The 12,341-nt window shown below is 45.4% G+C and overlaps 1 protein-coding gene across 2 annotated transcripts in view; it reads left to right on the forward strand.

The window, feature by feature from the left end:
- ACVR2B (activin A receptor type 2B) overlaps nt 1-12,341 on the forward strand; it is a 161,933-nt gene that overhangs the window by 132,604 nt on the left and 16,988 nt on the right. For both annotated transcript variants that reach the window (XM_006120554.5, XM_089776790.1), the window contains exons 4-7: nt 3,101-3,252; nt 4,234-4,377; nt 5,319-5,462; nt 6,460-6,608. In XM_006120554.5, coding sequence (XP_006120616.3) covers nt 3,101-3,252; nt 4,234-4,377; nt 5,319-5,462; nt 6,460-6,608 — 589 coding nt within the window. The remainder of the gene's footprint in view (nt 1-3,100; nt 3,253-4,233; nt 4,378-5,318; nt 5,463-6,459; nt 6,609-12,341) is intronic.

Here is a 12,341-nt window from a genome sequence, read left to right on the forward strand (position 1 = left end):
AAAGGGTGTCACAAGGAGGAAGGCGAAAATTTGTTCCTCTTGGTTTCTGAGGACAGGACAAGGAGTAATGGGCTTAAAGTGCAGCAGGGGAGGTTTAGATTGGACATTAGGAAAAAATTCCTAACTGTCAGGGTGGTCAAATATTGGAATAAATTGCCAAGGGAGGTGGTGGAATCTCCCTCTCTGGAGATATTTAAGAACAGGTTAGATAGACATCTGTCAGGGATGGTGTAGACGGAGCTTGATCCTGCCTTGAGGGCGGGGGGCTGGACTCGATGACCTCTCGAGGTCCCTTCCAGTCCTATTATTCTATGATTCTAAGACATTTAGGGGTAAATTAGAGCTAAATAATAGCCCAGAACACTGAAAGCCAGGACTGGTAGCTGTAAACAAACTTGATGGGACCACAGGAAACGTGGCCACACCCATGCTAAGTGGACATCTGGCTAACTAAAATCATGCCAGACCACGGATGTTGCGGACCAGGGTGTGCCAGACTAGAGAGGTTCAATCTGTGTAAGTTAAAGGGCAAGTAATAACAAGTTCTCGCTTATGGAAAAGTATTACAAGTTTTTCTATATGTGTCTTTTAAAACATCCTATACAATTTTAATAGATAAGATCTCTTTTTCTATAGGGTGTTTTCAAGGAATCTGTAGAAAGTGTCTTGTTCTGTTGTATAGGTTTTCAGAGTAATTTCTGTTGAATTTTACTAGGGGGCTACGCTGACCAACACCCCCCCCCCCCTCGCTGGTTGCTTTTGCAGCCAGAGAGTCTGTTAATAGTGCACTGAGCCTGGCTGTGCTCTCCATGGCCCCAAGTTACTGGCACCCTTTTCCACTCCTGCCAACCACACCCCTGGATGGGCCCTTCTGTCCAAATGCTCTCAGCCCACCCTAACTGATTGTGTCCTTCAATCGCCAGCCAGTCCCCCCTGCCTGCACCCTTCCTGCTCCTGCCCCACCCACCAATAAAATAGTCCATGGCCCAAAGCCCACCCCCCTCCTTCCATCCCTGGCCCCACTTCCTTCCTCCATATTCTTACACCCCCATCCTTCCCTAATCCCTCCCGCTCCACACCCCCACTGCCCATCCCCCTGCCTCCATTCCTATATCACCCTCACCATCCCCCCATACCACACTACCCATCCCCACATACACTCTTATCCCCTTTCCTCCCTCCCTACGCACACCCTGCCTCCTCCCATGAACAGGCAACCTAACCCGCGAAGAAACGGCACCAGGCCCATATGCAGGAATTTCGGGGGGGGGGATGCTGTGATGGCAGGATCTGTGCAGCTGTCTGGAGAGAGGGGGCAGCAAAGGTGGCATGCGGGAGTGCTGTGAAGTGGGAAAGGGGATGTCTGTGGGCAGTGGAAATGGAAAGGAGGCAGAGAAAGAGGCTGGAGGGAGGGTCAGAGAGCAGGGGTTCCTTTGGGATGCCAGGTTGAGAAGGGGGGAAGGGAGTCTGTAAGGGGGCAGGAGATGGGCTGAGGATGCACATGAGGGGTAGAAAGAGGGACGGGGAGCTATGCAGTGAGAGGGGGTCTCTGGGCGCCACCATGCAGAGGCAGCGCTCCCCCACTAGCTTTCCCCCACTCGGCCGTGTTGGCAGCCGCTCCAAATGCTGCTGGGACTCCCCTTTGTCTTGGGGTTGCTGGACTGCAGCAGCAGTTTCCAACAGGGCAGCTCGATGCTGATGTGGCCACTCGGGGAGCGGCAGGCAGTCGGGGACACTGAGCCTGCCTCCGTTCATAGCATGAGTGGGCCGTGCCTCAGGCTTTGCACCCGCTGAAGCAACCCCCTGGGCCGGGGGCCTGAGAACCCCTGCCTGGGAGGAGCACGGCCTTGCAGCCCCCATTCCCAGGCAGTGAGCCAAAGCTCAGCCCACCCTACGCGCACGGTCGAGCACCGCTGCCAGAATGAGAAATGGTGCAGTGGTTGCTTCCCCCAAGCAGGGGGCCACCGGTGCTGGCTTGATGCACAGCCAATGCTCCCCTTAGCCACCAGACCCCACACCACTTCTCCTGGCGCCTCAGACTGACAAGAAGGTCCCCAACGTCCTCAGGTCCCACCGCCCCAGAGTCTCTACTTGGGGTCTCCCTCGTGAGCAATGGCGGCGATGCTGCCACAGCCCCGTTCCTTATGGCAGGCTATTCCCGAGTGGTGCCCGGGCCCTGGATGGAATCACTCCCTGCCCTGGACACTGTTCAGGGACCGGCAAAGCTGCCTGGCAGCCCGACCTAGGCAGATTCTGCCTCCCAAGTGTCCTGTCCGCTCAGCTCTGGCTGCGGCCTTTTGGGAAACGGAATCTGCCCAGGCCAGGCTGCCAGGCAGCTTTGCCGTCCCCGAACAGTGTCTGGGGCAGGGAGGGCGGAGCCTGCGGGACGCAGAGTGACGTGACACTCTGTTGTCCTGCAGGAAAAACTTTTTTTTTATACATAGAGAGATTAGAACCTTATTAAATTTTCCAGGATTTTAAGAAAAAGTTATTGATTGCATATTTTTATTACCTACTGTTTTTATTATTACCTTCATAATCTCATACTAACAAAATAAGCCTTTCCTTACTAGCTTTTTGCTTAATTTGGCAAATACTGGCATTTTGTCCTTTCCTCGTCCATGTCTCCAATGAAACAATATGGCTCCTTGTAGACTTTCCATTCTTTTTTCATCAGTTTCACTGAGGTGGAGACAATATATTTGCTGACGGCTTCTGCAATATTTTATTTTAAACTGACATCTTATTGCCACCCCTGGAGAACCTTTCTCTTTGGTAGCTAAAGGCAGTGGTGGGGAAGGGTGTTTGCCTTCCGTGCCTATGTTAAGAGCTGGCAAGTACATAGACTTAACTACTAAGCAATTTCCTGCTTTACTTGGATCTATGGAACTTGTTTGGGGAAATTCTGGTGTGGTATTTTAGCGCATGCGGGGCTAGATCTTAACTAGTAAATTGATCATTACAAGAGTCATTCAGCAAATGTTGTCCGCTAAGGAGCTGGGGGAGGGCAAATGCTTGTGCATGTCTGGAACTACAGCCACAAAACCCATTACGAATACAGAGAATCCTAGTTCACTTACTATTCCCCTCCCTCTTACAGTAATATATGAGCCACCACCACCGACACCCTCACTACTCAACATTCTGGTTTACTCTCTGCTTCCAATTGCTGTTCTGTCAATGGCCATTCTCTTGGCCTTCTGGATGTACCGTCACCGAAAGCCCCCCTACGGGCATGTGGACATTAATGAGGTAAGTCAGAAGCCTGATACCGTGAAAACTAAAGGGCAACAATTGACGTTTTTCTCTTTTGTAAACTTTGTTCCACTAAGTTTACCAGGTGGTTATGAAAGAACAGAAGCTGTTGAGTTTTGAGGATTTGTCTTATGATGGCATATTAATGGAAGATGGCAGAACTTTGCTTTGTTAAATTTTTAAACAAATGTTGCAGTGCCATGCTAGAATTCATCATATCTGTCTTAGCACATGCTGTAAGAACCTAATGTTTTTATATAGAGTAAAGTTAAGAAGAAATCTTATGGCCTAATTTTAGTTTGCCTAACTCCTTTTTTTTTATTCCTGCGTGGCTAGTCCGAGCCTATGTCATATGAGCTTTTCCAACATGGAAGATAGATTGGGTTGGAAGAAGACTACTACTCTTCTACCTGAAGCTAATTATATTCTAAATAGCATCTTTCATGAAAACACTAAGTTTATACAGCTATTATTTTTATAAAAGCCTGTTGAGACTTATAGACTGCAAACCTGCTTACTTGCAGTTCATTAGAATGGTGTGAAATATTCATAATGAAGTGGAAAACTATTTGAAATTAATTCTAAGTGTACTTTACTTTGCGCTTTTAAATTTTTTTTTACAAAACTGAAGGTTGCATTTTTTTTGCAGGAGATATCATTTAAGGGACAAATGTTTGTTTTCCAAATGAATGCAGCCTTTGCATTAAAGACAATAAAATTAAAGCTTTTGCCATGATTTGATTAAACAAGTAGTTTAACATTTCATATAAACCACATATGAAGGTGGAAAATACTACCAAATGGCAATGTTTCATGCAAAAGTTTTGTAAAACAAAATGGGAATTTCACACTGCTCTCCTACTAAGTCATAACTTGCTTTTGAACAATAAAATTTCTATCAGATTAAATTGTCCCTCTTGCTTGGTTATTTGACTTAAGTTTGTAACCCATATCTTTATTCTTGTTTTTGTTTTCTAGGACCCTGGGCCACCACCCCCTTCTCCGCTGGTTGGCCTTAAGCCTTTGCAGTTACTGGAGATCAAAGCTAGGGGGCGCTTTGGCTGTGTCTGGAAGGCTCAGCTGATGAATGACTATGTAGCAGTGAAAATCTTTCCCATACAGGTGAGAGAAATTCAAGGGCCTCCAATGCCTTTCAGTAGCAAATGCCACTTGAGGCGGTTGCTGTTTGAAACTGGACAGATGATCCCATTTTGAAATCCACCAGGTATTTTAACTTTGGTCCAAGTATTCTGAGTTGTACAAATTCAAGTGAGGCAGCACGTAGTTCAATACCCAAAGAGTTATTAATCCTACATCTTGCATGACTGTTGCCTAGGCACACTCTGAATCCAGCCCTGACCTAACAAGTAATTTGCAGCTCACAAAGCCACAGTCCTAATGGAGTGAAGACTAATTGCACAGGAACATTACTGTGTTGATTACATTGTATCTTTCACTTTGAACATCCAAAGCTCTGTAAGAATTGCAAACAGAAAGACCAAACAATCAAACATGTCCACTTGAAGAAAAATAATTGAAAAAAAAAAAAGTCCGAGTGTTCCTCACCAAGGCCTTCTTGTTTAATCCTCCTCTTCCTTGTGCTTTTCATTGTGACTTTATAGAAGGAGATTTCCATATCCTCTCTTCAGACCAGCAGTGGATAAACTAGTTGGGCATTGACACAATCCCTTCTGGTTTATGATGATCTTAACAGTTACAGCTAAAATAGAAATCTAGGTAGTATTCGTTCTTTTATTTGCTTTTACAGAAATTGTAGCTGCTTTTTTTTTTTTTTTTTTTTTTTTGAGTTGTCAGATTTTTTTTTTTTTTTTAAGGCTACAGAAATATCTGAGGGTGGTTTGAATGCAAAAATGTCTTCTGCCCCTCTGGCTTCTAGACCTTTGGGAAACTGCCTAATTTTTAAGGCATCTGTACTTCTTTTTCATGATGGCTGAGAGTGACTTTCAGAGGAGCATCAGCAATGCACTGTCATGGCAGCTATTTGCTTGAAATGGAGGGTTTAATTTAGAAGTGGTCTTCGATCATTTTTCCTTCTTCTTTAGGATAAACAATCCTGGCAGAGTGAGAGAGAAATCTTCAGCACCCCTGGCATGAAGCATGAAAACCTTTTGCAGTTTATTGCAGCAGAGAAGCGAGGAACAAACCTGGAGATGGAACTATGGCTGATCACAGCTTTCCATGACAAGGTACAGTATACCCACATCTCCATTTGAGGGGTGCTAAAGGGACTGATGCTTGTTAGGCAGCTATGCAGGATTTAGAATGAGTGTTTTCCATTTTAACGACCCCTTTGGAATGTCATGTTCCACATATAGCTATTTTCAGAGTGTATCCCACTTCTCAGTAGTGAGCTTATTCAGTTTGCTGTTTTCTTTCAACTAAGAGTTGGTTAAAGATTTCTCAGAAAAATTGTGAGCTTTAGAAAATCAATCTGTTGTGGTGGACAGGAGGAGAAGTGGAAAAGACCATTGCAGAGCCCACAGCACATGTAACCGCTGAGATTTTCAGCAGTTACATGGTTACCCTTTTACATGATTTTTAACATCTCTTTGCACTTGCAAGCAGTAGTAACCTTGCACCTGTGTAGGTAAATCCGAGAGAGAGCGTTCAGACCTGACAGACTGTCCCAGTCCTTCCTCTTCATTTTCAAACAGGCTCTGTGTTTACTTAAAACTTACAGCCATAGCGCTGTTTAATGGGTTGCTTTAGTTATCAAATATAACTAACATTTAAAATAAAACAAACCTGCACAAATCCAGGTTTGAGCTGTGGTGATATCCCTGTATTTAATCTCAGGTTCATGGAGCCAATCATTTCCATAGCCAGGTGATGGAATGTAAGATCTTTTTTTCCATTTATGGCTTTCACCTTCTTGTATAATTGCTCCAGTTTTTCTTTGAAGTAGCTAGACTTAGTAAAACAATTTTTAAAAATCAATTTTTTATTTCAAATACTCTAAATCCATGCATTGCAATAAGTCCAGGAAAGTGATAGTATTTCACTGACATTCTTCCCTTTTTCTTTTTTTGTTTTGTTCTTTGCAAGTGGATTTTTCTGTCAAATCAAAGTTCAAACTTCTCAAGCACTCATTAAAACCGTTCTCTAAACTGATGATTTGGCACAACTGTCACTCACCAAGGTCTGTGATTAACTTCTAAGAATATATGACATCCTATTTCTCAGGGCTCGCTGACAGATTACCTGAAGGGGAATATTATCAGCTGGAATGAACTCTGCCATGTTGCGGAAACAATGGCCCGTGGACTTTCCTACCTACATGAAGATGTTCCCTGGTGTAAGGGGGAAGGACACAAACCTGCTATAGCACATAGGTAAATATTGTATGTTTTTGCATAACTGTGCTTCTTCAGCTTGTGACCTGAAGAGTTCCATGAAACTTGAAAGGTTGGACCTTGCACTAGCAGAAGTTCATAGTGTCATAGAATCATAGAACACTAGAACTGGAAAGGACCTTAAGAGATCATCAAGTCCAGTCCCCTGCCCTCACGGCTGGTCCAATAAAAGCTTGCCCACCTTGTCTTTCTAAAATACATGACCCTCTGATGACAGTTTTGTTGAATGGAGGGAGGGAGGAGAGCTTGCTTTTATGTCATGCCTTTCATCCTAAAGTATTTTGCAAGAGATACACATACAGTAATAGCCAGATAAGTAATCAGCCCTGGAGAAGAAAGGCACTTAGGCCAAAAACACAGGGGGGGAAAAAACCTCCTCTGATCCACTGATGATGCCAAGTGATGTTTAATGTCCAGGTAGAGCAGGCAGGATATTGATTTAGTCCTTCTCCAAAGGACCTTCACATTGGAATCCTGTGTCCAGTTCTGGTGTTTGCAATTCAAGAAGGATGTTGGTAAATTGGAGAGGGTTCAGAAGAGGGCTGCAAAAATGATTGAAGGATGGGAAAATAAGCTTTATAAAAATAGATTCAAAGAGCTCAATTTGCTTATTTTAAATAAGGGAAGGTTTTAAGTAGGGATGTTTGAGTGGACAACTATGTGTTTAACCGATAAGCAGTCTCTATGGGTTATCGCTTATCAGTTAATGGTGTTGGTTCCACTCAGCGAAGCAGCCTCCCTAGGAGCCCGGCAGGCAAGAGCTGGTGGCTCCCCTCCCTGGAAGGCTTTGCTGCGGGACACAGAACATAAGCTTTGTTCTGCAGAGCCTGCAGCATGGGTAACTCTGTAACCACTGAGATTGTCAGCGCCTACATGGTTCCCTTATTACAGGATTTTTAACATCCCTTTTAAAAGTAGGGGTACCCCTGGATCACAATCTGTAAGTATATACTTGGAGAGTAGAAATTTGGTAGAGGATTTTCAGGCTAGCAGGCACAAGTATAACAAGATCTGGAAGTTGAATTTAGAATAATTTAGAGTAGAAATAAGGTGGAAATTTCTAACAGAAAAGGTAATTAACCAATAGAGCAGTTTGCCAACTGCTGTGGTAGATTCTCTATCTCTCTGGCAATTTTTAAATTAAGATTGGATGTGTGTTAAAAGATCTGCTCTAATTTAAATAGGAATTGATTCAGGGAAATCCTGTGCTCTACAGGAGGTTAGACTAGATGATGAAAACTGTCCCTCCTGGCATTATAATCTGAATAAATTGTATGGTAATTTGTATATTCTGTCTGTTGACTTGGCTATGCAAACTTGATGATGCTTAGTCTTTAATTCCATCCTTTTAAGATGAGCTTTTGTTCAGAAGGAAAGAATAAGTGAAAAACAAAATGGTTGCTGTTTGTTACTCAATATTTTATAGCACACAGCTTGCCATGAGCTGTACAAAAGATTCAAAAAAGATCTCTGCCCCAAAGAGCTTACAGTACATTTTAAACGTGGTACAGATTAGAATGGCATAGTGAATAGAGTGCAGAAGGATGAAGGTTACGGCAACAGTTGGATACTCACTTGGTAGATCTGCATGCTGTGATGGTTCTATATAGCTTGTTCTAAAATAACTATAGATAGTCTTGCTCTAGTTTTCAGGGAGGATTCAAATCAGGTGAAAGGCTATATATATATATATATATATATATATATATATATATATATATATATATATATGGCAGTCCCTGGACACACTCCTTCATCCACTGCACTGCAGGTTAGCTTGGGCTGAAACATGAAGTTCCGTTACAGTAGTCTGTATCTGATACAGTGAAACTGATTTTTTACATAGGAAAAATGAAATCTCTTTTATAACAAGTGTTTTATGTTCAGTGGCTGTATGTGTGCGCCTGCCCCTCCAAAACACTAAGGGAATTCTGAGAGCAGTAGTCTTGTGCAAGAGCCTGCAGCTGCATTTCAATTGCTTGTGGGGGGAATGCTGCCTCCTTGACACTTGCCCCTGTATAATAAATGCAGTGATTTATATGTGAAATTCCTAAGGGTGGGGCAGGGGAAAAACCATACAAAAGTCTTGAAGTTGTGGACCATGGTAATTAGTGTCACAATAGATTTAGCAAATGATGCAGGGGAGGAAACGGGGAAGAATTCATTCCCCATCTGTGAATTTAGCATCTATGGAGCATGTTTTAGGGTAGGGGCTGTATTTCACTGGCTTTCCCTGTGTAACAGAAATCTGAGCAAATAGGTTTAAAGTTGGGTGATACTTTGGAATAGCACAGGACAATGCACTGATAACATGCTTGAATTCTCAGTTAAGTCTGAGTGAGTTACTGCCATAAAAAGCTTCAGCTAATTCCTTAACACCATTGGCCTCTGGCACAAAAGGAGGATTAATGTTGCAATTATTACAATCCTTACTTGGCAATGCAATAGTGCCCCCTAGTGGACATTTCAAATAAGAGCATTTGTATATAAATCAGTGGAATCCAAGACTTTATAGCCGTGGTGCCCAACCAGTTCTGAAGCAATAGCCGCTATAGTGTCCACTGCTATAGCGAACTAGCCACACTCAACCAGCCAAATAGCCACATGTGGCTAGTATGTTGGACACCATGACTCCATCAGGATATATAGGCGAGTCGCCATAGTTACTTCGGCCTGAGGCTGATTATTAGAGCAGCGGTTCTCAACCATAGGACTCTGGCCCCATGGGTGGCCATGGCAGGTTTCAGGGGATCTGCCAAGCAGGAGGGCTGGGGCTCAGGGCAGACAGGTGAAATTGTGCTGTGCAATGCTGAACCTTGGGGCCCCAAGCCCTGCACCCTTGGGCTGAAGCCAAATCCTGAGCTTCCTAGCTTAATGGGGCCCCCCCTGTAACCCTGCTTGCCTCTCTGTTGTGGTTTTTTTGGGTTTTTTAATGCAGAAAAACAGTTGTTGTAGCCCAGATAGGCTGTCGAATTTTTATAACATGTGGAGGTGCCTCCCGAGTGCCTGCCTGGAATGTGCCTCAGCCTTTCTGGTTTTTCTTTAGTGTTTAGATACCTAGTCTAGTATTTGTTAGTGACATTGGAGTGAGTGAGTTTGTGTAAGTAGTGAGAAGATTGCTTTGTTCTGCTCTTAAAAAACAAAGTCAGTCTGAGAGATTTGTTTCCCTAGTGGGGCATTCCTAGCCTGCCAGGCTTCAAACGCTGCCTTTTCTGTTGAAAGGCTGTCCCTGTAACTGATGGCCATGCTAAGTACGTCCATTGGCACGAATGGGGGGGTCCCATGAACCGTGCCGAGACCAGGTTCAGATCCCACTGTGGGAGAAGGCCTCTGGTCTGGGGGTAGAGCCATTCCACCCCTCAGGAACTAGGAGGTGACATCATGGGAGGCTACAGATTGTCCTTGCAGGAGCAGATGAAACGTGGGAATGGCTGCCAGTGGGACTCGAATGGTGTCCAAGGCAAGACCTTGTTGCTTCAGGTGAAGCAGGTATCCAAGATTTCCTGAAGGGAAGTCTCGGACGAGGGTTCCCTTTAAGCTCCGCACTTGTGCAGGTGTGCTGAAAAAATGTCCACCCCGCCCACCTCCTATGCATAGCTGCATGGCGGGCATCAGGTGGCTGCTCCAGTGCATGACAGATGGTGGCTTCAGCAGCCAGGGCCGGAGGAGCCATGAGGTGGGTGGCCATTCTGGCAGCCAGGGCCAGAGGAGCCGAGAGGTGTGAGGCAGGCGGCAGGAAGCCACTTCAGGGGCCGGAGCCACCGCCGCTTCATGGGAGCCCAGGCGGGAGAGTGGTGGGGCAGCTACTGGGATCAGTACCTGCGGGGGAGGCAGTGGGGCTAAGGATAGTGGGGGCCCAGCACTGAAGCTAGCCGGTTGCAGGGCAAAGGCATCAGCTATCTGGGGTAGTGGGAAGTACTGGGCGCAGATAGATTCTGGGAAGTGGGGGAGAGAGGGCGAGGTGAAGGGTCGGATACAGGTCTCTAGGCAATGTGAGGGGGCAGGCAGGCAAGATGCGGGACCAGGCACAGGTCTGTGGGCAATGGGGGCGGGAGGAGAGAAACAGGCGAGGTGTGGGACTGGGCATATGTGTCTGGGAGATGTGGGGGGGGGGGGGAGGGAACAGGTGAGATGTGGGGTTGGGCACAGGTCATAGAATCATAGAATAATAGGACTGGAAGGGACTCGAGAGGTCATCGAGTCCAGCCCCCCGCCCTCAAGGCAGGATCAAGCTCCGTCTACACCATCCCTTTGGGCAGTGGTGCTTGGGCTGTGGGCCTTAGGCTCAGGTACCGGCTGTTCATGTTTGGAGGCAGATAGCATGGCTCTGGCATTTATACTAGTGGCACATGGCAGGCAAATTGCAAGTCTGATCACAACTACAGGGTGTGGGGGGATAGGCAGTTAGCCCAGGCCTATACAGGTACCAGCTGGCGCTCTGTGGTCCTGATGATCACTACAGACAAGTGGGTCTTAGAGGTCATTACATCAGGATATACCATCCAGTTTACATCCCTCCCTCCCTCCCTCACCACCCTTCCCTGTCCCTCTTCATGGATCTCTTCTACCAACTTGTGTTGAGACAACAGATGGATTTTCATCTCTAGCTAGGAACAACAGAACCAGTTTCTTCCCCTCATTGGGGCAGGATTCTACTCAGTTATTTCCTGAGCCCAAAGGAGGCCAGAGGATGGAGGCTATTCTTAGATCCAAGACTTAAACAAGACTTCAAAGCCTCAAAAGTTCAGGATGGTGACCATGGTAACTATAATTCCCTTACCAGAGGAAAGACTTGGCTTTTGGTCTTTGGCCTGACAGATGCCTGTTTTCATAAATCGATACACCCATCACACATCACAGTACCGTCACAATTCAGGGCAGATGGACATCCCAAGAAATTAGTCTACACGTCAGTCTATTGGCATTCACATCTATCAGGAACACTTGCCATTATTTCCTGCTCCTCATAAAGGACAAAACAATTAGGGCCATGTCAGACAACATGCTCTGCATGTTCAGTATCATCAAGCAGGCTGTTGTGAAGCTGTGGAACGTGTGTATAACCCAGTAGATCCATGTTTCAGTGGTCTGCCTCCCAAGCACTCAGATCACAGGTGATCCTCTCATTTTTCACACGACTGTGAATGGAAGTTGGATATTCGCAGTATATTTCAAGGATGGGAACTGCCCTCCTCTCTGCTTGAGAGAGGACTAGGTCACCAATTCTTGGGAAACCTCTTCCTTCTGCCTTGGAAGAGGGATCTTTTTACGTGTCCCATCACCTCTAATTGTATGAATCAGGAATAAGATTAGATCGCGCATAGCTGGAGCTATTCTTTTAGTGCCATGCTGGTTGAGATGATCTTTATATCCATACTTGCTTTCACCTGTCTGTCCTGTGGTCATTCAAGCTTCCAGCCATTCCTTGTTCCCTACCTCAGGATGTGGGTTGCATGCTTCATCCCAACTTCACAGTTCTGCATCTCAGGGCATGGTTCCTTCATGGCTCTTGGGCTAGAGGCTCCCTGCTCTGCAGAAGTAAAAGCACTGTTTACCTGAGGAAATGGACGAGATTCTCTTATTGGCATAGTCTCTGCACTCTTTGCTCTGATTCAATTCTGCTTCCACTCATCCCTGATTACCTGCTGGATCTGAAGAAATCAGAATTATCCATGAGCTTGATTAAGGTACGTTTGGCTTCTATACCAGACT

Source organism: Pelodiscus sinensis, chromosome 2 (genome assembly GCF_052426305.1).
Source record: "Pelodiscus sinensis isolate ZL-2025 chromosome 2, ASM5242630v1, whole genome shotgun sequence".
In the NCBI taxonomy this organism is placed as follows: Eukaryota; Metazoa; Chordata; order Testudines; family Trionychidae; genus Pelodiscus; species Pelodiscus sinensis.